The sequence below is a fragment of the Rosa chinensis genome, chromosome 5 (genome assembly GCF_002994745.2).
Source record: "Rosa chinensis cultivar Old Blush chromosome 5, RchiOBHm-V2, whole genome shotgun sequence".
NCBI lineage: Eukaryota > Viridiplantae > Streptophyta > Magnoliopsida > Rosales > Rosaceae > Rosa > Rosa chinensis.
The window spans coordinates 6,392,732-6,414,664 of record NC_037092.1 but is presented as its reverse complement, the minus strand read 5'-3'; the positions used below and the strand labels follow the sequence as shown (position 1 = coordinate 6,414,664).

The following is a 21,933-nucleotide window of genomic DNA, read 5'->3' as shown; positions in this document are numbered from 1 at the left end:
TGTTTTGATCTTGATGAGTTGGGAGTCATGAGCTCGCTTTGCATGTCGGAATCGAACCGACATCACTTAGACCAAACCTTTACACCCCTTCTCTGCATAGCAAATTCTTTTTCTTAGGTCAAATCTCTACATCGGAAGTTGGAGACTCTACCATGCATATCATAGTCCACACACAATAACGCATAGATCTGCTGCTTTCATCATCTCCCCTCAAATCCCATGTGAAACTTTGCTGCATGTAAGTGTATTATGTATATGTCTGTTTTAGAACACCAAATACTCCCATCTATCCTATCTATAGCGGTTAACTTCACCAATCTCTGTGTATATATATTCTTTTCACATCTCTTTCACATGCATTATATTATGAAAGAAGCTCAAAAATAATAATTTTATATATATTTCCAATAAACATCTTTCAAAAATTAATTGATCCAATAGTGTAATATTATTATTCTCAATGATAAATGAGATCTCCAAATTCAAATTCTCACTTTATTGATATTTTAAAACTAAAAATACGGTTTTTGGTTAGAAATTGTTCAACAACTAGAAAAATTGCTTTTAACTTTTTAATAACTTGGGTGAAATTTTGAATTCTGTTTCAAGACTATTAATATAGTAATAAACTTTTCCTTGGCTTGTTTGGTGGAGAGTTGGAGACCTTTTCTAAAATGATCGTGTTCTATAATGTGATAGCCTATAATGAGGTGAACAAGTGAATATTAAGCACCCAACTTCATTGTAAAAATATCAAGAGCAGACTTTCACAGTTACGAAAATTATTCCTCAACCTCTAGGGAGTGCATCACACTAAAAACAAAAATTCCTCATTATGCATTAATGCAACATAACTGCCTTCTTGATTTTCAGAGTTTTTGAACAGACAGAAATAGAAATTATCGGGTTCACATTCAAAACCAATTGGCAATGGATGAAGTGGTCAAAACCTTTCTAAATCCATAGGCAATGTTCTATTTTTCCCATGTGGGATGTATATATTTTTAACACGCCCCCGCACGTGAGGAGAATTTTCAAGCCATACACGTGGATAATTTTGGGTGACGTGGAGCCCGTATGGCTGTGAGGCATGCTCACTTGGGATAACCCGCTCTGATACCATGATAAAGTAATATAGGGTTCACATTAAAAACCAATTGGCAATGGATGAGTGGCTCAAACCCTTATAAATCCATATGCAATGTCCCATTTTTCCCATGTGGGATGTATGTATTCTCGTCAAGAAATAAAAAGCTCAATCCAATTCGGTGCAACGAGTTTGGATCGATTAAGTTTATCCGTGAAGAAATAACATTTCTCTTTTTGCCTTTGTGCATGAAGTATGGAGAAAGAAACAAACAGACGATCACAATGCATTTAATCGATCGTGTAGACCCAAGCGTGTGATCCCGCTAGGGCTAATAGGCTCTCATCCTCATGATCGATTTCTCTAGGAATTTCAAACTGAAATAAAGTAGTACTGTGTATTATTTCTTCTACCCTCTACATTTTCAACACCTGAGCCAAAAACTAGATCCAGAGGCAATTATCCATTGGTTCCTAAGTTACGGTCAACAAGCACTTAACTATTACGAAAGAGAAGATTAATTAAGATTAATTGCGTTGAAAAATGGGTCAACAAGCACGTACCTATTCAAGGAAATTATAGATAATTAAGAATTGGTCTATGACCGTAAGTTTGACATTGCAAACATGCATGCCACACTTCAATAAATTAGTGATAATATTGTTCGAGATAAACTTATCTCGTGAATTACGTGCATATGATCACCACCAGTTATGAAGCATTTTCACAAACGTACACGTACACGTACACATATACATATACAAATACATATACATATATATACACACATAATACACACACATACATATATATACATAAATATACATACACATACATACATACATGGCCCTTTTAGCGAGGGATCTCATTTTTTTGGTCATTTTAAGATATCGCTCATTAGATACACTTTTCGATCACATGTTCACATTTTAACTGTTCAATTTTTAAGCAGATATGAGTATTTCACCTCTGCAAATTTTCAGTCAAATTGATAATCTTTAGGACATCCGTAACTGTGATTTACAATTATAAACATGAACGATTTAGGTTGGACAGATTTTGTTGTCCATTGATTTAATCTAATTCGATATCTTAACGATCATTAATTTGGCTGAAAATTTGTAGAAGTGATATACACATTAGGACCTAAAAACTGAATGGTCGAGATGCCGAAATGCGATCGAAAAAAGGGTCACACACAAACACACACACACACACATATATATATATATATATCTCAATTACAATTGCATTTTGTGGTGAGTTTCATGCTAGGCTTATCGATCAACTAGTCATTGATTCAGTGAGTTGTTTCGTAGTGTAGAATTTCTTGAAACTGATAAAGAGTACTAGTACTCTCTGATTAATCTAAACCACAAATTTATAATTTTAAGTACATTACTGATAAATGGGTCTGAGTTATGATTTAGTAATCTCTAAATCCATGAGTTCTCTTCCTCGCAGTGGTCATATGTACATGTAGCCAGTGTTAAAGATGGAGTATCCAAGTTAAAAGGCAGAAAGAAAGTTAGAAAACCAAAAATTATCTTTATACAGCTAATGACAAATAAGACGTGTTAATGTAAGTGTAACTAATTAAGGTTATAAATTTTCTGGTACTGTTTAAGTTATGTATTCGAATGCTCTAATTAATGGTGTTGAGTACAACTTGACATACAGAAAGACAATACTATTATACTTCATGCATACTGCCTTTTATCTTTTTCTAGGCATGTAAACCAGATAGACCAGCAAAACGATTGTTGAGGAAGTTCTCTGTACTACTGATCACTGATCGATCAGTCTACTGACCCATCAAGCTAGCTAGCTACAAATCTAGGGCTACTATACATAAATATAAAACCAGGAAGAAGCTGCTTAATTAGCAGGATGAGAGCTAGCACAACAGTCATGTCAAAGCACTAGTATAACCCCCCACATCCTCCAGCTTTTTTCTTTAACTATCTGCCACTGCCATACTACTACTACTGTGTGAGTTGCGTGCAAACTTTTCAACCAAGCGTCATGTCGTTCATTTCACCTAAAGATATATGAGATTATCAAACTTCAGTTCGTTCTTAATTGACCTAGACGATCGGAGAAGATTCTTGATTTCGAAAAACAAGTAAATGCCCTCGAGTCAATCCAAAATTGCAATTACTATGCCCTTTCCTCTCTGCAACATGTATTGACTTTGAAACACCACCACCGCCTCTCTCCCTACATTGCCCCTATTTATTCCTACGCAACAACCTCTTCCATCTTTCATTAGAATAATCCCAAACACAAACCCCTTCCTCACCACTTCATTAATACTCTCTGCAAATGAAATAGAGAAAGAAGGAGACAAACTGTTCAGAACAATCCTAACTTTGCTCTCTCTTTATCTCTCTACACCCGCACCACACCCGGCCTTTGAGTTCTGGCTTTGCATTTAGGGCTTGCTCTGCCAACTCTGATGAAGATTCTAATTAAGCACCCAACAGGTACCCTTTTCTTTGTTCCCTTTGCTTCTCCTCCGGGGGCTCTCTTAGCTCTGTTAGAGTACTTTTAAATTTTTGAGTATACAACAAGCATTAAAGCAAAAGTCTAAGGAAGGGATGGGCCGGAGGGTACTATTATACAGTACTAGTACTACTAACCTAGCTCTCGCTCTCCTTTTCCCTTTTATTTATTTTCATCTCCTTTCTTGTATATCTTTCTCACAGGCGATTCCTGTTGCGGGTTCTATCCTTTTTATCATAGATATAATTAAATTAGCTAGTTTATACTAATATTAATTTCTCTCCAGTCTCTTCCTATTTTTATATTTTATCGGGGAGATGGGAAGGAGTAAGTACAATAAATTTATGAAATTTAAAATGAACTATACAGGAGTAGGTGATGAGACTTCCTATATAAGAAGTGATGTTAGATTGGCCTAGAAGATCCAGAGCCAGAAACAAAGCTAGTTGCAGCAAAAGGGTTTTAGTTTTGAGTTCTGCTAGCTCCATCATCATCAATCATGGCTTCATCAAACAGACACTGGCCTAGCATGTTCAAATCCAAACCCACCCACCACCAATGGCAGCATGACGTAATCAATCCCTCTATCGTGCCAAACGGTTCATGCCACAGACCCCCATACACAACCACAACGGCTACAACATCATCAGGTTAACTCAATTTGCTTCTCAATTTAACCGTCGTCATTGACCACTCACAGTTTATTTTAGTATTTAATGAATGAATGAGTGCAACGGTGTACGCAGGGATCGAAGATCAAAGGACTCCGGAGCCAAAGCCGCGGTGGAACCCTCGGCCGGAGCAGATTCGAATTCTGGAAGCTATTTTCAACTCCGGGATGGTGAATCCTCCGAGGGACGAGATAAGGAAGATCAGAGCTCAGCTCCAAGAGTACGGTCAAGTCGGTGACGCCAATGTCTTCTACTGGTTCCAGAACAGAAAATCAAGGTCCAAACACAAGCTTCGCCTGCAGCACATTAACTCAAAGCAACAGCAACAATCCCATAAACCATCACTGACTGCTGCCCCTTCATCTTCTTCTTCATCTTCGGAAAGATCCTCTCCCAACAAACAGCAGCAGCAGTCAAACAAGGCCTTCTCTATGGGGTTCTCCTCACCACCACATGTTGTTACTACTCATGATGTTTCCAACATTAACTCACCGACCGCTTCGGTCAATCAGACATCCTTTTTCCATGCTCTTCCCAACCCTGAGGTCTTGCCTGAATCAGCCTACTTCTTTCCGGTGAACAACCCTTCTTCTACCAACGGGCCGGTAGCTAGTGGTAGTTTTAGTACTACGCAAGGGTTTTGCTTTTCCGAGCTCGCGAATGTGGTTCATGTGAATAATAGTCCCGATCTTCATGGGCCTTGTACTAGTCTTTTGCTTAGTGAGATTATGAACAACAATGGGATGGCCTCAAGGAAGAATGGTCAAGATCAAGAGATGAAGGGCACCAAGATGGACCAACTGCAACAACAGCTCAATTACAATGGCGCTGTCACCACTTCTCCAACAACTACTGGTGCCGTTAACGTTGCTGTTCCATCACCCATGACTCACATTCAAGGTAATTTGAGAAATTAGCTTACTTTCAAATTTCACTTTCTTCAATATACACTGATAATTAACCCTAGACTACATGATGAACTAAGTTCTAAATTTATAAATTAGTTGAATTTTGATTTTTTTTTTGTTTAGATCTGCACTCATATAAGCAACCTTTAAGCTATATTACATCTGATGAACTATGTTCTATTGAATGATTTGAATCTGATTATATCACCAACCAAGTTTGCACAATTAAAAAATCAAACGGATCAATTAAGCATTGTATCTGCGAAAAACATATAACAAATAATTGTACAATGAAGGATAAGAATCATAAGATCATGGATGTGAGTAATGATTTCAAATATGTCAGAGGGTTTCATTCATGAGGAATCCCCCAATAATTTTCAATCACTGTTATGATTAGTGAGGGACAGGTTGGTCATATTAGGTAAGTATGATTTGATCATTATCATCATTGATCTGTTTATTTATTTAAAAATTCTTTCTGAAAGGGGTTTAGAACCAGCCTAGAAGGCTCAGCCCCGGCCTACCATCATTGATCTGTTTAATTAGATGGACGTGTGCATGGGTTCGATTGATTGGTCAGACACTTCAGAGTTCAGACCTATAAGAAATTGATGATGATGAGAAGTGACTGACTGTGTACTACTGTATGGATTATATATGCAGGTGTTGGTGAAGCTGGTGCTGCAATAATGGGAGCGGGAGGTGCGGCGAAATCCATGGTGTTCATAAACGACGTCGCATTCGAGGTGGCTGCGGGACCCTTCAACGTGCGTGAGGCTTTCGGAGACGACGCCGTCCTCATTCACTCCTCTGGTCACCCTGTTCTCACCAATGAGTGGGGAGTTACCCTTCACTCTCTTCACCACGGCGCATTTTATTACCTCGTGCGCATCTTCATTTAACCCTTCTATTTTCTTTTTAGCTTTTCCTGGTGTGAACTGCGTTGCTTTTGTTTACTTAATTATGCAGTCGTCTATTTATATGTTCTCATTGGACATTGTTGTTTTTGCAGATTTAGGAGATGGATCTGTGGAAGCTGGCTAGCTAGGGTTTCTGAGTCGCATGTCTTGTTTCTGTCTTTGAATTTCTCAACAGCTTGCTAGGGTTCAACAATATTAATAGGGCATCAAGTGTATGGGTCAATCTTAGGCTAATTAGTTTCAAAAGTTTGTACTACTGGCATGGACTTCTTATTATATGCACTATTTGATGATCTTTTTCTTAGTTTCAAAAGCTTTGGGATGTTCATGCATTAATAGATAGATGTGAAACTAAATCGGAGCGATCCAGATAAGCTGGTATCATCAACCTCATAGTTTCCTGCCGATTCTCGATTAACTTGCTTAGGCTTGAAGGTTCTGTCCATTCTAAAGGATTTCTTTAACATCTTCAATTCCGCCCAACGCATAGATCGAGCTGCCACGTTTATGCCACAAACAGCTCTTCATTCGAGCAAGCTATACTCCCTTATAAGGTTGAAATATTTATGACCGTAGAGTACTAGATAAACAAACAATATATTGGCTGAAAATAAAACTGTGATCAGCTATATATCTATATATCCGCTGCATAAAATACTAGCCTAGTTTGAACGGACATTCCTATGTGGTAGTAGAAGTTCCACCTCCAAGGATTGCATGTTAGGCAAGCCTCTGTCTGCATAAACCAAGGCAAAACTGATAAAATGGACGGCAGCCTCATCACTCATGGCGGTGAGATATATGGTCTAACACACCGGTATATTGTGGCAAAGTAAGCGAGTCCGACCAACCACTGTACACACTCACACAGCCTACACAGACATCACATATTTACCCCAATAGACACCAAGCTTTCCCAATAGGCACGGCGTTTAACCCAAGGGCTTAGAATTGTGTAATGCTCTATTCCTTACGAATCTCGACATAGGGCTAGAGCTATATCCCCAGCCCTCAAATGTATACTAGAGTGTTTCTCATATTCATGTCGCACCATATACAAAGTGTGATTCTTCTTTAATAGAAAGTGTACTATTGATGCCATTAAAACGTAGAAATAAAAATAAACCTTTGTTGCTCTTGCATGGTTACTGCAATTTGGCAAATGCCAAAGGTGTTATTTGGTCCATATATATAAAAGTTCAGCATGAATTAGGGCTTTTTCAATCGATTGGATTGGACAATGGAGTATTAATGGACCCACACTCTCATATATATGGGATCTGATTTGATAGAGCAGGGTGTGTTTCAGGATTTGTGTATATAGACAGTTCAATTCAACTCGATCCCTAATATCTGAAACGGAAAGGCATTACACCCAACAGTACGTTGCTTTTCACCATTGCAAAATCCATCAATCACTGTAAATATAGGGCCAGGAGTGGTTAATGTTATATTGAGTGGTGCAGATTTTTTACGTGTAACCTGGTGCGAACAGTTACAGTGTCTATTTGATATGATTGACATCAATCAAACAAGACCTAACTAGCTAGCTATCTATTTGTAATTTTGTATTGTCTCCAATCCGATCGAAAGTCCTTCTGATATTTGCATGTAATATACCACATACAGTTAAGCATGGTCCAGAGATGACAAAGAATTGAGGTGCTTTCTGAATCCCCTTGTATCCAGGGTCGACTACTCTGGATATTGGTCGATGATTTGATTGGGGTACTATAGCTCGACCTGTCTCGTTTGCATTGGTTCATCTCCTTCAATGAATGCCCCCACGAGGGGATTAGGTGAAGAGTTGATGAAAGACTACTCATGGGATTCTTCTCTTTTAGGAATGCTGATTTGAGAGCCTCATGTATATGTTCATTGGATAATTGAGATGAACTAGCTAGGCTTATCCAGTATGTCTTCTGTTTCTTCAGCCAAGTTGAATCACATCTATGTTAAATGACTGCGAATCGTTGGAGTAACCTTTATTGGACAGGCATTATAGAGCAGGCTATGGGCTTTCATCCTTGATCGACTTGGGGTTGGCATCGGTGAATTTGTATGCAAAATCCGACCACAGAAAGGTGCAAGGGACAACATGGGCGAGGACATACCCATCTCACTTTGATTTTGGGCTTTTTTTGGCTCCCCCATTGATAGGTGAAGACAAATTACATCCTAACACTTTGTTATTATGATTTTATTTCTTGAATTAAAGGCTATGGTCGACATGACGAATGATCGATGTATAAGCCATCATGGCTTTCCTATTCTTTCATTAATGCCTAAATGAACTTTATAATCTTTTACCTTAAGAAAATATTTTAACTATTTGCTTATATAGAAAGAGATAGCATCAACAGTTTCAAATTATCAAAATTCAAACTTCATTATGATAAATTAGAAAAGATTCAAACTTTCTTCTCAAAAAAAAAAAAAAAAAAATCGAATTTCATTTGAAACCGTATAAAAATCAAGTCCCTACTAAAAATCAATCACTTAGTCACTGTCACACTAATTTCTAGAAGAATATGGCTGTTATTTGTCCACTAATAAATTTTAGTTTATCTAGCAGCTGTTATTTGAATGTTTCTTTATTTGTGATTTAAAAAGGTAAAAAGGGTTAAGAAGTTGTTTGGGACCCGTCTCCTTAATCACAACAACATTTTTTGGCCAACTAAAGGGAAATAAAAAAAAAAAAACCCCACATTTCCATATCTTGCTTCAACCTCCATTTTGCTATTTCTCTCTCAGAATCTAACAAAACCCGTTCTCCATTTACACCCCATTTCAAAACCCACATGCCCAAACTAGTTGATTTCAAAACCCATTAACCCAAACACCACCAAAGTTCGAAGTTTGTTGCAGAAAAACAGAGAAAGGCAGAGTCTTTTTGAAAACGCATTATAGGAATTGCCCAAGGAAATGGGAGCGTACAGAGCTGATGATGATTACGATTACTTGTTCAAGGTGGTGTTGATCGGCGACTCTGGGGTTGGCAAATCGAACCTGTTGTCCAGGTTCACGAGGAATGAGTTCAGCCTTGAATCAAAGTCCACCATTGGGGTTGAGTTTGCCACCAGAAGCATTAGGGTCGATGATAAGGTGGTTAAGGCCCAGATTTGGGACACTGCTGGTCAAGAAAGGTTTGGATCCACATCCTTTGATTCTTTGAAAATTTGAGTTCTTTTGGATCTTGGAAAATTGCATTTTGGTTTGTTCTGGGTTCTGTTTACATGGGTATTGTACAGATTTGGTTATGTTTATATGGATCGGAAAAGAATTGAACTTTATGGTATTGCTTGTTTGATTGATATTTTTGACCCTCTGTTAAATTGCAAATGAAAATTTTGAATGTTCTAGGAATGAGGATGGTTTTTGAGCTAGCTGAACTGAATAGTTGTAGCATTCATACTCTGATATATAAAACATTTTCAGAATATATCATGGTGTTAGTTATCTTATTGAACTTCTGAATTACAGACACTATAGTGGACTTTGGATATGTATCGTTGTACTGAAATGATATACAGATTCTGATGTTTCTAGATCTTCCTTTTGTTTGTTTAAAGTTAGGTACATTATGGAGTGGACATTGCTCTGCAATGCTGATATTTTGACAAGTATTTTATCTTTCTTGCTGAGCCCTTTTCACTTTGATATATGCATAAGGTAGATTTTAGGATGTGGTCCAGTTTAATGACCTTGCAACTACTACATTTGTTTTGTTCTAATTACGTTTTGAAGTTGACATGTCTTTAGTATTGTAGCTAAACCAGGTCGGGCTAATAAGGCCACCAGGTTGTCTGACTCTGACATTTGCAAATTGCAACATAGTGTAACTTTACCCTTTTCTGCAAGTACTGAAACTTCTTAGCTAGGGGAAAAACACTGCACATTTGATTGATAACATCCATCCCCTGTTTCTTCCAGTCTATTTTAGCTCTATTTGTGTATTGCTATAGTGTGATGCATGCTATATGAAGTTATGAACTAGAGACAGGTTCATGAGGATGAGAAAATCTATTCTACAAATCCATTTAAATAAGTTTGTTAACTTCCCATCTTGAACAAATCCTAGCAACAGTTGTAATAAACCAGAGTGCATCTGTCAAAAAAGCCCTGGAAATGTTCAGATGACACAAATTTATGCAAGATTGGATGGAAAGGAGAAGTCTCAAAATAATGTAGCAACATGAACCTGTGGGTGAATATAAATCTCATTTTCCATTTTTTCTTCTTTTGCTGTAGGTATCGTGCAATCACAAGTGCATATTATCGAGGTGCAGTCGGTGCATTACTAGTCTATGATGTTACTCGTCATGTTACATTTGAAAATGTTGAAAGATGGTTGAAGGAGCTTCGGGACCATACAGATGCCAACATTGTGATCATGTTGGTGGGAAACAAGGGAGATCTGCGTCACCTGCGAGCCGTTTCCACTGAGGATGCCCAGGCTTTTGCTGAACGAGAGAATACCTTTTTCATGGAAACATCTGCCCTTGAGTCCATGAATGTTGACAATGCTTTCACAGAAGTGCTGAGCCAAATCTACCGTGTTGTAAGCAGGAAGGCCCTAGACATTGGGGATGATCCAGCAGCCTTGCCCAAGGGACAGACGATCAATGTTGGTGGCAAGGATGATGTATCAGCCGTGAAGAAAGTTGGATGTTGCTCCACTTAATCATGGAGGAAATGGTTCAAAGTACCTCCCAGACTTTCATCCCTGAGGTCATGTCTATACAGAAGCTGCCCGACTCCATGACATTGTTTTGTCAAGAGGATAGATTTTGAGTCTGAACAATATGTTTGGATACTTGAGGTGACTTGAAAACTTGTCTTGTCTATGTTAGCCAACATGTAGGATTTTAAGAATCTGTTCTTGTTCTTTCCTTTGATTCAATTTGAATTGCTTGCTTCCCCTTGTGTATTACAATACTATCATTTCTTAGTTGAGTTTTATAAAATTTGGTTGGTTTGAGGAACATGAAAATGAGCTTTCCGCTAGTAACACGAACATGAAAATGAGCTTTCCCTTTTCTCAATCTCTGGGAAAAGGAAGCTAGTCTCATACGCCACTCGCTTCCTTTTGTCAATTGTATATACGCTACAATTCGTATGAGAGTTTGCATACTTCTAGTAATTTCTAATACAGAGGGAGAAACAGTTTTTCAAAGTATCAACAGCATTTGAATCCCAAAGCATCCTACTTTTCTTGAGATGCACTTCTTCCTTGGGTTACTTCTTCACCTTTGAGCAACCATGATGATTCTCCTTGTTTTCTTGCTGACCTTTCTTTTACATTTGTTGCACCATTTGGTTCTTCCCTCTTCTTCATCAGAAGACTCAAATCTCCTCTCGCTCTCACTCTCTCGGTATTGCATCTTTCAACTTGCCCACAATACACAGTGACAGAAAATCGATCATGCCCAACAATTATTTGGCTTAGAAAGAAAGATCATAACTTTGAAGAGAGAAAGTTAAACAGACAACAAGTGTGCCCTTATATATCGCCGGAACTTGTATCAAATGATTCAACCAAAATTATACAATCACAGCCATAAGATCTAGGAAAAATTTTCAGGATTCTAAAGTGACATTGATAGATACACACTGTTGTTTACACTGCAAGGCTCTGTACAGAAAGCTCATTCCTCTTTTCTTTGTGAACAACAAGATCAGTCTTGACAACCCGTACAGCTTGCCTTCCCTACGGTCTTGGCATCTGGCCTCGTTGGCAGACCATGAATCAGTGTAACTTAACAAGATGTATATTCAACCCTAAGATGCATTTGTAGCAGAACTCATTCAAGTGTCATGTTTACATGTAGTTTACGAATTCGTTCCGATAATTGCTACTCAGAAACTAAAATTGTGCACACAAATTGACTAGTTCAAAACAATGTCCCCGTTTAACGAGCATAATAGAGTGTTCTTGAGCTTGATTACAAAACTCACCACTAAACAGTAAACACCATCATTTTTACCCACATACACAAAAAACAGCATAATTTACACACAAAAACCCAGAAAATATAAAACCTTAATTGAACTTAAAATTGACAGAAGAGCACAACTTACCTAGAACAGTAGAACACTCATGCGCGGCGAGGCTCATCGGTATTGTCGGCCGGAGGCGGCGGAGGAGGAGGAGGAGGATCGTGGTGGGTGCCGAAAGAGGGGAGAGGATTGCCACCCTTGATGAACCAGCCGAGGGCAAAGAAGGAAGCTCCGGCGAGAATGGCGGTGCCCCAAGCGTGGGAGTACATTCTGCTGTACTGCCGGATGGCGTATTTCCATTGCTCCCGGAGAGTAGCCGGGTCCGGGTTTGTTGGGTCGGGCGGGTTCGGGAAGTGGACCTTTTCGCCCGAGAAGAATTTTTTCGTCTCGGTTGCAGCTTTGGCTGAAGACGGTGGAGGAACGTTTTCAGGCGGGGGATTTGGGTCTGCCATTTTTGGGTTTTTGCTCAGTTTTTGGGTTTTTTTTTGCTTTGCCGAATAATGGTTGGCGATATATATACGACTCGATTCATTTGCCACATGTTCTAGTCTACTTAAGACATATGGCTCTACCTGAGGGTTTTGCCGTTTGGGTTTTAAATCGAAAAAAATTTCGTCAAAAATTTTCCAAATTCTGAAATATTACATTCGTGAAAAAGTATAGCTAACAGTTAAAAAAATTTGCATGCTTCGAAAAACAATACAAAGAGCAATTTTATGGTGAGAAGCGGGGAATAATCTCATCTTCAATCAGCTTCGTCCTTTCATATCTGTGATTATCTACTCTACAACAGCTTGTGGTGACAGCTACAAAAGTTTCAATCATGTCTTCTCAAAAAGATCTTCCTCCTCTTCTGCCCTCATTCATTGTAGGGGTGGGTTTAGTTCGGTATCGGACCTTCAAGCCCAATACTACCTATCGTACCGGACATTCTTGATACACAAAATATGCTACCATTACAGGCCACAGAAGTCGGTATACCAACTTCTCGGTATACCGAGATAATCGGTTGGTTGGGCCTCCTATCGAGTTTAAGATTGAGCTAGATTTCAGTTACGGCCCAACTAAAATTTTAAAAGCCCAAACCTGTCTAATCATAGGAATTTAAAGGCCCAACCATAAGCAAATGAAAAATAAATAAAAAACTCTCATACATCAACTTCAATTCATCCCATCATCACTTCATAGTTCATACAAATTTTAATTCAATAATTCATAGTTCACACTTCACACAAATGATACAATAACTAAGTGCAATAGTTGAAAACAAAGTATTCAAAGACTCAAAGTTCATCTCATCATCACTTCATATTTGCTTGCTGCCTTGCTGTGCTCCCTCAAAGACTCAGTTTTTGCAAATTCAGTTTTGTTGAAAAAGAATAAGAATGCTGGTAGTTCTGCAAATTCAGTCAATGAAGAAGAATTTAGGTAGTTTCTGCAACTTCAGTCAATGAACAAGAGAGCTCATGATGTAGACTGCTAGGCATCAGTTTGTGTAGAGCTGGTATTGGTCATTGTTGCCTCCACTCCTTGATTAAAAGCATTTTCTATAAAATAACAAAGATGAGGTTAAAAACAATATCATGATTCATAAAATAAATAATCAGAAAATATGAGTAGCTTACCCCTCTCAAGTTCCTCCAAAGTGTGGTACATTTCAAGGCCATCTTCAATAGGATCTTTGTAGAAGTTTGTGTGTGTGTGGGGGGGTTGGGTTCCACCATTTTTGGTGTCAATGAAGCTCTAAAAGGATAAGAGATGACTTAAAATGATAACAAATTGGAACAAAAATTGTAATAAGAGATGACTTAAACCATAAAAAGCTTTACTGTAAACTGCTGCTTCTAAAAGAAAGCTTTTGATAATGCAATAGAATATTTCAACTGTACAAGTAACAATAAAACCAAGATTCTGGATTAGAAACTCCAAATAGAGCATGTTAGACCAAACAAGAAAAGCAAAATATTAAGGTAGGGAACAACATATTAAGGTACATGTAAATGAGTCTTGTGTGGTTAACTCATTTTCTAATTCATATGTATTTCCATTTAAAATGCTCTGCAATTCTTACTTAGATAAAAGCTCTTACAAAGGGAACAACACATCGTCATGAAAATTCAAACAGAGAATTATGCATATATCGAATTATACATTCAATTGAATTGAGTTTGCTTAAAATTCAAACTTTGCCTTCTTCTCCCTCAAACATCAAACTTAGTCCTCGGTCATCCTGTTCCTCCAAGCACAGAAGGAAAACCATGAAAACCTAGAATAAATTGGTAAATCTCAAGATAATATACATATCCAAGGTCAAATCAATAAAATTGGGCAAATCGAACCTCAACTCAACAATCCAAAGCTTCTAATTACTAAAATTGAAAACAATCGAAGGTCGTACTCACCAGCAGTACTGCAACAATGGTCCTCTACTTCGATTGATGTGAATCAAATGGATTGGATGTTAAATGAAATGAATGAGTCGAAAGATTCGATTGATCTTCAAAGAGTTTGAGAGGCTCAGAGCCTCGCTTGGGTGAGAGAGAGAGAGAGAGAGAGAGAGAGAGAGAGAGAGAGAGAGAGAGAGAGAGAGAGAGAGAGAGAGAGAGAGAGAGAGAGAGAGAGATTGAGGGAGTGACCGAGAGAGGGGCTAAGGGATTAGGGTTTGGAAAGTTTTAATCTAAACTAATGAAATACCACAACTTCGGTTACCTACAAACTGGGTTCAAGACGGACTCGGTTGGTTGGTTTGTCTCGGCTAAATTGGCCAGCCCTAATTCACTGGACCCTGAGTTTTTCTCAAAATTGAACTTTGACGGGTCAGTTATAATTTATAAACAACAAAGAGGCTATTGCTGGATTTGTCTTCAGAGAAAATAATGGTTCCCCTATCATTACAGGTTCAAGGAAGATTGGTCATTCCAACATTATTATGGCGGAGTGTGGTGCAATTAAAGATGACTTACTGCTTTAAAGAACCATTACTCTAAATTCTTGTTGAGGGAGAAGCAAACTTATTATTGACTCCATCAACAAGGTTTGTGACCCCCATGGCGTATTCATGCTCTAATTAAACACATTCAAGCTATTGCAACCTTACAAGGAACTTCAACAACATTTCTTTCAAGCATATCCATTGTAAAGCGAACATCTTGGCTGATGCTATGACGCCTCTTGGCCATGCAAATAAAAAATCCCCATATTTGGAGGAATATGCTTCCCCTTTAGGCCTTGTACACCTTCAATCTATCAATATAGTGGTGGAGTAATCAGATCTCGAAAAGAAAAAGAAAAAGGAAGAGTGATTTATGAGTTATACAAGTAAATTCTTGGTATTTTCGGAAATCCAAAATGTATTTTCAGGAAGCTTTTTTTATATTAAAAACAGCTAAGCAGGCCCCAAGACTATCAACCACTACTTTTGTAAATGGTAAATTTCTCATGTTATATTCTCCAATATATCAATCTATTTCATACAGAAGTAACTGTTCTAAAATCTTCCAAGAAATGGAAAAGAAAAATCATTCTTTACTCGATCACCAAATGGGATGATGGGAGTGTAATTTTAAACCAAAAATAAAGCAGCACAGAGCAAATAGTTCTTGTAACAGCAGCACAAACTTGTTTCGCAGGTCACTTTTGAGATGATCATTTGCGGGATTCAGCCTTCTTCTGTTCTTTAGCTGCAACAAATGGAGTTCAACAATTAAGAATTTTGAAAATCCAGAAGAGAAAGGGACCCAAGAAAAGGAGGAACGAAATAAGCTGGTAGAGGTGATATTGGAACATTACCATTTTTTTCTTCTTCTCGCTTTTTAGCAGCTTCCTCCCTCTGTAGTCGTATAAGCGCCAAACGCTCTGCATAACCAGGAGAAGATCAATGAAAAGTGAGTTAAATTTAAATCTAGCAAGTTTTATGGCATTGTCCAAAGTGCTAATTCAACACAACTCTTGTGCAGTGAAAAAGGATAGAGGTAACATAAGTCGTTATTTAAAGAGTTGATAACAAAAACCTGGGGAAAAACAATCCTTAATAAACAGACAATACAATTAGAAACCAATGACAATTACCTAAATCTTTCCTTGCTTGTTCAGTTTTCCCCTGTTCTTGCAACTTCATATATCTCTCACGGGCTCTTTGCTTCTCTAGTTCTTCCCTGCAAGCAAATAGCCAAAAATTGAGGATGTATTGAACTGATTTATAATCCCCAATAGGAATCCCAACTCAAAGGTTTCTCCTTTTCATAAATAACATAAAATCACTTCGCTATGTCATGTGTATATGCCCCCTATCAGAAACAAAATGAAAACAGAACCAAGAGACCTTTCACGCCGTGAGAGTTCAGTAGGTTTTCCAATCTGTAGAGAAAAAAGAACAGAAAACAAACATTACTCTTTCAAAATTCAGTATCGTATTTAGCAAGACTTCCATAAAATTCACCACAGAATTAACACTGTTAAGAAAAACACGAAAAACTTACATCGATGTCTTTAGCTTTCAAGGTCTTCGGCTTTACCACGTTAGGATTTTCAATCTCGATTATACCTTGAACGCCTTTCTTCTTCTGCAAACATTATTGGATAACATGAAATTAAAGACTCAAACAATATAAAACAAGAAGAAATTCCTTCTACATCGAAGAAAAATATTGTTTTACTAACTTCATCCTGTCCATCAGATTCTTCATCAGACCCATCTTCGAAGGATACAAAATCCTCTTCCGGTTCTTCCTCATGTTCAGCTTCTCGCTAATAGAACAATAAGTAAAAGATTACTTAAACCTAAAAATTGATATTTGCATCACGGTGACCACAAAAACAGTGTGACAGAGGGTTACCTTTGAAAAAGAACGGGGACGGGTGGAGGTACCGGCAACTGCAAATATATATATAAACAACAAATGCAACTCAAAAAAGAGTCAGAATGCTTAATTTGACAGGAGCAGCGAGAATCATCTTACTCTGGAAGTAAGAGATATCATGATTTTCGAAAATAAAATGGAAATTGTAATATAAATATAAGGGCATCTAGTTTCATATTTATTTCCCTTCCCTCTCTCTTTTACACATATAAAAAGGAATCATTAATTTGTTTTGGCAAAGAAACAGAATTAGACCATTTAGTAAGACACAATGGCAGTGTAATGCCTAACCTTCACTCCTATCCATCTCAAGAACAATAGAAATACTGAAATATGGGAATCTTGCAATCACCTCTTTACAACTTTTACTTTTACTATTCCTTTGTTGCTCATGCCACACGTGATAAGTTAAAATGAAAAGCACAACAGTACTGTTTAATACTGGCAATTTATCTATACTTTTAAAACTTGAACATCCCCAAATCAATCAAAACTTACAGGGAGTTCATATTAAGAAGCAACACTCATTAGTATAATCTATTGAAATCTCATATAGAGGCGAGTAAATATCCCCAAAACAATGAAATTCCGGAATGTCGACTAGTGTTTAAGTTTCCATTACATGGGATCATATTGAGGAAGTAAAAAATAAAACTATAATTCTTTCCTGGATTATTCAGCCAATACTTAATATATATATATATATATATATATGTCAGCTCCTTGAATTTGCAATTGACATCAAACATAGCTAAAATCTTAAGACAAGAAAAGGGTGACCTTGCAATGACTTGTTAAATTCTGGTCTTTCATAATCAATAATCATTCCTCAAGTTCCAACCCAAATCCGTATAGTAATACACCATTACCAGAACTGAAATCATTATTCATGTTTTCTGAGAACTGAAATCATTATTCATGTTTTGAGAACAAAATAAACACGAATCAAGCTGTTTTCTTTGCAATGAAACAAAGGAGGAGAGAAACGTGTGCTTACGAAGATCTTCGCGATTGGAGAACTGGCGCTGACCAGTGGGCTTGTTCTTGTACTTTCCTCTGCCCATCGTTTCCAAACAAATTAAAGGCAGCGAAATTCCGCTTCAGAGACGATCGATTTCTCTAGGAAAGTCTTTCCTGCAAGAAACGTTCCAGAAGTTTTGCTTGATTATGGCTTTTATGGCTCATAGGGTTTGATTAGGATTTCCCAATTAGGACAAGGAGTGGTAGCAGGCGTGGCTGGGAGGGAAATCTTGGTTGGGTTTGGGCCTACTGATCAATAGACTTTGAAGCCCATATAAGGAAGTGACTAATGGGTCCCCAATTCTTAGCCCACTTATGGTGAACAAGGGACCAATTGTTCAAAATTGAGATCGTTGTTAATTCCTCCTTATAACATAATTTTTTAGAGAAGTTTTGTGTTGATCATGAAGTGGATGACAACTACCGTGACGTCATTTAGCCAATATATTGTTTCACTTTTATCCTAACTCGTGAATCATGATTCCATGTTGTTCATTTCATTCATCTAATTGTATGTACATACATTACATGTGTAAAGAAAAAGAGTGCGTCAATATGTGATGAATATTATTTGTATTATGATACAAGAGAGTGCATACAATGTGTTTTAGTACAAAAAATAGTTGCTGAAGTAATCTAACATATAACAAAATTCTCATGGGAGTGATGTTAATTATTACTTTGCAACAAGCTTCATCTTTTTCTGTTGCTAATAATGCTCTTCAGCCTAAAATGCTTGAACACATATATGATGAGAGACCCTAAAATTATAATATAGGATTCAAATAATAAAACTCAATTATAGCGCTAAAACAGTTCTGAAAACTAATCATCCTAGCAGTTTATGGAGCCTGTGTACAAAATCATCAATGTATGAGTTCTCAAGCCCTTTGCTGGAGAAGAACTCCCTCCACTTGGCATGGTTGGCCCTCACCTCCTTCCCAACCTCACTGTCCTCATCAATCACAGCTTTCACAGCTTTGCAAACCCCGGCCTTGCTAAACAAGCCATCTTCATCCCCTTTCTCAACCTCAACTCCCACTTTCAGATCGCCACTCATCATTCTCGCATTGATGAACTGATCTCCCACATTTGGCAGAAGGACCAATTGACACTCATTCACTAGTGCCTCGGATAAAGACCCCGAGCCACAATGAGTCACAAAGCAACCCACAGATGGGTGTTTAAGTATCAAAGGCTGCTGAACCCAACCCCCATAAACAACCCCTTTTCCTTTAACCCGCTCCAAAAACCCTTGTGGCAATGCTGATTCAATTGATTCAACTCCGGTTGGTGGCTTCAGTGCAGCGAAGAAAGGCAAACCAGTAAGCTCAAAACCCAACAACAGTTCTTGCAATTGTTCTTTTTTCAAAATGCATTCACTTCCAAAAGCACAGAAAATCAGGGCTCTTGGTTCGAATCCTCCAAGCCATTTTGCCCATTTGTCTTCCAACTGCGAACTTGGAGGCTCTGGCACCACTGGACCAGCAAGAATCACAGGCTTCCTCAGTTGGGTTTCAAGATAATTACAAAATGGACCCTCCAATTCTCTACAAGTTTTAAATGCAATGGCATCACAATCACCAAAATTGATCTGTTGGCGTTTGAGAAATGTAATCCCACGGCCATATTCCTGGTTTGCACCATATACTAGTCCTCGAGCTTCGTGGGCTCGTAGCTTGATCGAAGACGAAGGAAATGAAGTTGGAGCCTCCCTGTATTCAAATTCGGTTAGCATTTTCTCCGTCAATTTTCTCTCAGGGCTTATCAGGTATCCCACAGTTGCAGGACTAATTGTGCAGTAATGCACAGACTTAATGTTCTTACCTAGTTGACGCAGGAATTCAGGCAACCAGTAACTGAAATCGAAGAACACGAAATTAGGGTTGAGTTCGCAAAGGGATTGTTCAATTTGGGGTCTAGTTAGGTCCATGGCGGTGACAAGATGGGGGTGCAAATGGAAAGTAATATCGGCTGTGGTTTCGGTGCCGGGAGGGAGTCCATCAACATGAGGAACATTGATGGGGATGAACGAAATGAGATCTGGATGGAGATTGAATTGCACCATCTTGGGTTGTGTTTTGATGGGAATAAAGAAGGAGATTTTGTGGCCTCTCTCTGCAAGTTTGTTGGAGATGTGGAGAAAAGAGGTCAAATGTCCCATAGCAAACCAGGGATACATAGCAATATGCAAAGTTTGGTCACTCATATTTGCAGCGCTAAATTATTTTAGCTAATGATAAAATTTGCTGTGAACTTCATACTTTTCAAGCTTGTTAACCGTTGCCATAACAATCGCGTCCTTGAAGTTTGCTAGGTTTGACGGGTTCTAGATATTGCTGAAAGCAAGCTCTCGGCAAAGTTGCTGTGTTCTAAAATTTGACACTAGTTTCTTCCGTTATTTATCCACAATTTCAATGGCTATATCTTAACATATTTTTCTTACTTCGATTTTCATGTTCACGTATGGAGCATGTTATTTTTGTATTAGTGTCACTCAAAGAATGTGTGTCATTGTGCCATGCCAAGTATATGAGGATTTAGTCTATGTGTAGTTTATACAAAGTTGGAAATTAACTTTGTAATACTACTATAATTACTGCAAAGAACTGTAGACATGATTGTTAAGGGTTAAAAGTGTAATTAGCCAAATAGGTATAAATACAAAGAATACTGTAGCTATAAGCACATTTTTTTTTATTTGACATATTCACTTTTGGTAAGATAGCTCTGTTTTCTTCTCCCTTCCTCTTCTCTCTTTTCCTTCTTCAAGTTTCTCTATAAAGCTATCATGGCATCAAGAGCCGGGTTCTGATCGGGATCGGGTTTCATCATTGGAGCACCAGAATCTTCGTCGGAGCTCTAGCTACTCAAGCAAAGCTTACTTTTTCGGTGTCCGTAGATTTTGTGTGATCGTTCTTGAGATAAGCTCAATTTCATAGTTCTGCGATTTGATTTTGTCAAGATTTGGTGAAATATATCAATGATTTGTTGAAGAATTCTAGTACAAAAGCATACTTTTAGTGATTGAAGCAAGTTATTTCTAGTTATTTGATCTGGAAAGTTGAAAGTGAAGAATTGAAACCCTAGCTTTTTCGATTGAGGAAATTCAAGACTCAGATTTGTTGCTTTCTTCTCTGTGTGAAAGATAATCGATATTACATACATTCAGATACTATTCAAGCCATCATTTTATTACCTGTGTTCGATTTTGTGTTTACTTGAAGCTGGTCATCTTAGCATATAGTTTTTTGGTTCACTTTCAATCTCTACTTACTCTTGTGTACTCTGATCTTCAGAAATTTGGGGAGTTTGATTAGTAGTGTGAAAATTTAAAAGAGCGTCTCTGAACTCTTGAGATTTTGGGGATAATTGAAGCAACTCAGTTTTATTGGTTTTCTTGTGAAGAAGTTGAAGGCTTGGAAATTGGGTATATCCGGATTTCTCTGTTTGGTTTTCTTGCTCTCATATCATGAATACTAGTCGATTGGATGATTGTCTCCTTTCCAACTTCTGCAATCTCATCACTCTGCAGTTAGATGATACTAACTATGTCACTTGGAGATTCATGCTAGAGTCAATGTTGGTAGGGTGTGATCTAATGGGATATATTGATGCGTCTGTGCCTTGTCCTCCAAAATACAAAAGCACAGAGGCTGGTACTACCCCTGAGTTTACACAAGAGTATAAGGATTGGAGGAAGACTGACTCTGCCTTGATTACTTTACTAGCTGCTACTTTGTCATCAGATGCTCTTTCATTCATTGTTGGGAGTAAAACCTCAAAAGAAGTTTGGTTTTTTGCTTGAGGAGAGATATGCTAAACTTTCAAAGTTCAAAGCTTTCGACCTTCAGAACTCTATGCAGAAAATTCAGAAAGGTAATGATAGCATTGACAAATATACGGAGCGGTTTAAAACTATTCAAGACAAACTTTCATTAGCTGGAGTTTATATTTCTG

The 21,933-nt window shown here is 37.9% G+C and overlaps 5 protein-coding genes and 1 non-coding gene across 9 annotated transcripts; 2 read left to right on the top strand and 4 right to left on the bottom strand.

Moving 5' to 3' along the window:
- Positions 1-3,463: 3,463 nt before the first annotated feature.
- Positions 3,464-6,359, top strand: LOC112202081 (WUSCHEL-related homeobox 9). The gene is made up of 5 exons (XM_024342992.2): positions 3,464-3,573; positions 3,962-4,242; positions 4,339-5,163; positions 5,838-6,058; positions 6,187-6,359. Exons 2-5 carry the CDS (start codon positions 4,092-4,094, stop codon positions 6,190-6,192), a joined length of 1,203 nt encoding a protein of 400 aa, XP_024198760.1. The 5' UTR covers positions 3,464-3,573; positions 3,962-4,091; the 3' UTR covers positions 6,193-6,359.
- A 2,402-nt stretch (positions 6,360-8,761) lies between these two features.
- Positions 8,762-11,076, top strand: LOC112165524 (ras-related protein RABA1f). The gene is made up of 2 exons (XM_024302070.2): positions 8,762-9,240; positions 10,346-11,076. Exons 1-2 carry the CDS (start codon positions 9,020-9,022, stop codon positions 10,776-10,778), a joined length of 654 nt encoding a protein of 217 aa, XP_024157838.1. The 5' UTR covers positions 8,762-9,019; the 3' UTR covers positions 10,779-11,076.
- A 160-nt stretch (positions 11,077-11,236) lies between these two features.
- LOC112165525 lies at positions 11,237-12,589 on the bottom strand. 4 transcript variants are annotated; one of them, XM_040506745.1, is made up of 2 exons: positions 12,176-12,589; positions 11,237-11,485 (listed from the first exon to the last, which is right to left on the bottom strand). In XM_040506745.1, the coding sequence occupies exon 1, from the start codon at positions 12,544-12,546 to the stop codon at positions 12,193-12,195; it is 354 nt and encodes a 117-aa protein (XP_040362679.1). In that variant the 5' UTR covers positions 12,547-12,589; the 3' UTR covers positions 11,237-11,485; positions 12,176-12,192. The 4 variants fall into 4 exon arrangements, with proteins under 4 accessions (XP_040362679.1, XP_024157840.1, XP_040362678.1 ...); XM_024302072.2 differs by lacking the exon at positions 11,237-11,485 and adding an exon at positions 11,570-12,054; XM_040506744.1 differs by lacking the exon at positions 11,237-11,485 and adding an exon at positions 11,570-11,875.
- A 2,941-nt stretch (positions 12,590-15,530) lies between these two features.
- Positions 15,531-18,152, bottom strand: LOC112201596 (28 kDa heat- and acid-stable phosphoprotein). Its single transcript, XM_024342504.2, has 8 exons — positions 17,951-18,152; positions 16,930-16,967; positions 16,754-16,840; positions 16,573-16,656; positions 16,416-16,450; positions 16,163-16,248; positions 15,884-15,949; positions 15,531-15,774 (listed from the first exon to the last, which is right to left on the bottom strand). Exons 1-8 carry the CDS (start codon positions 18,015-18,017, stop codon positions 15,740-15,742), a joined length of 498 nt encoding a protein of 165 aa, XP_024198272.1. The 5' UTR covers positions 18,018-18,152; the 3' UTR covers positions 15,531-15,739.
- On the bottom strand, positions 17,372-17,475 carry LOC112168572. Its single transcript, XR_002924333.1, has one exon. It is a non-coding gene; the product is annotated as a small nucleolar RNA snoR137 (small nucleolar RNA).
- A 464-nt stretch (positions 18,153-18,616) lies between the features above and the next one.
- On the bottom strand, positions 18,617-20,329 carry LOC112164597 (cyanidin 3-O-galactoside 2''-O-xylosyltransferase FGGT1). The gene has a single exon (XM_024300846.2). The coding sequence runs from the start codon at positions 20,180-20,182 to the stop codon at positions 18,803-18,805; it is 1,380 nt and encodes a 459-aa protein (XP_024156614.1). The 5' UTR covers positions 20,183-20,329; the 3' UTR covers positions 18,617-18,802.
- Between the last annotated feature and the right edge of the window lie 1,604 nt (positions 20,330-21,933).

Coding starts and splice junctions, on each gene's coding strand:
- LOC112202081 (XM_024342992.2), top strand. CDS start 4,092: ATGGCTTCATCAAACAGACACTGGCCTAGCATGTTCAAATCCAAACCC. Junction 4,243..4,338: donor AACGGCTACAACATCATCAG/GTTAACTCAATT, acceptor CGGTGTACGCAG/GGATCGAAGATCAAAGGACT. Junction 5,164..5,837: donor ACCCATGACTCACATTCAAG/GTAATTTGAGAA, acceptor TTATATATGCAG/GTGTTGGTGAAGCTGGTGCT.
- LOC112165524 (XM_024302070.2), top strand. CDS start 9,020: ATGGGAGCGTACAGAGCTGATGATGATTACGATTACTTGTTCAAGGTG. Junction 9,241..10,345: donor GACACTGCTGGTCAAGAAAG/GTTTGGATCCAC, acceptor CTTTTGCTGTAG/GTATCGTGCAATCACAAGTG.
- LOC112165525 (XM_040506745.1), bottom strand. CDS start 12,546: ATGGCAGACCCAAATCCCCCGCCTGAAAACGTTCCTCCACCGTCTTCA.
- LOC112201596 (XM_024342504.2), bottom strand. CDS start 18,017: ATGGGCAGAGGAAAGTACAAGAACAAGCCCACTGGTCAGCGCCAGTTC. Junction 16,968..17,950: donor CTCCAATCGCGAAGATCTTC/GTAAGCACACGT, acceptor ATATATTTGCAG/TTGCCGGTACCTCCACCCGT. Junction 16,451..16,572: donor TGAAAGCTAAAGACATCGAT/GTAAGTTTTTCG, acceptor TTTTCTCTACAG/ATTGGAAAACCTACTGAACT.
- LOC112164597 (XM_024300846.2), bottom strand. CDS start 20,182: ATGAGTGACCAAACTTTGCATATTGCTATGTATCCCTGGTTTGCTATG.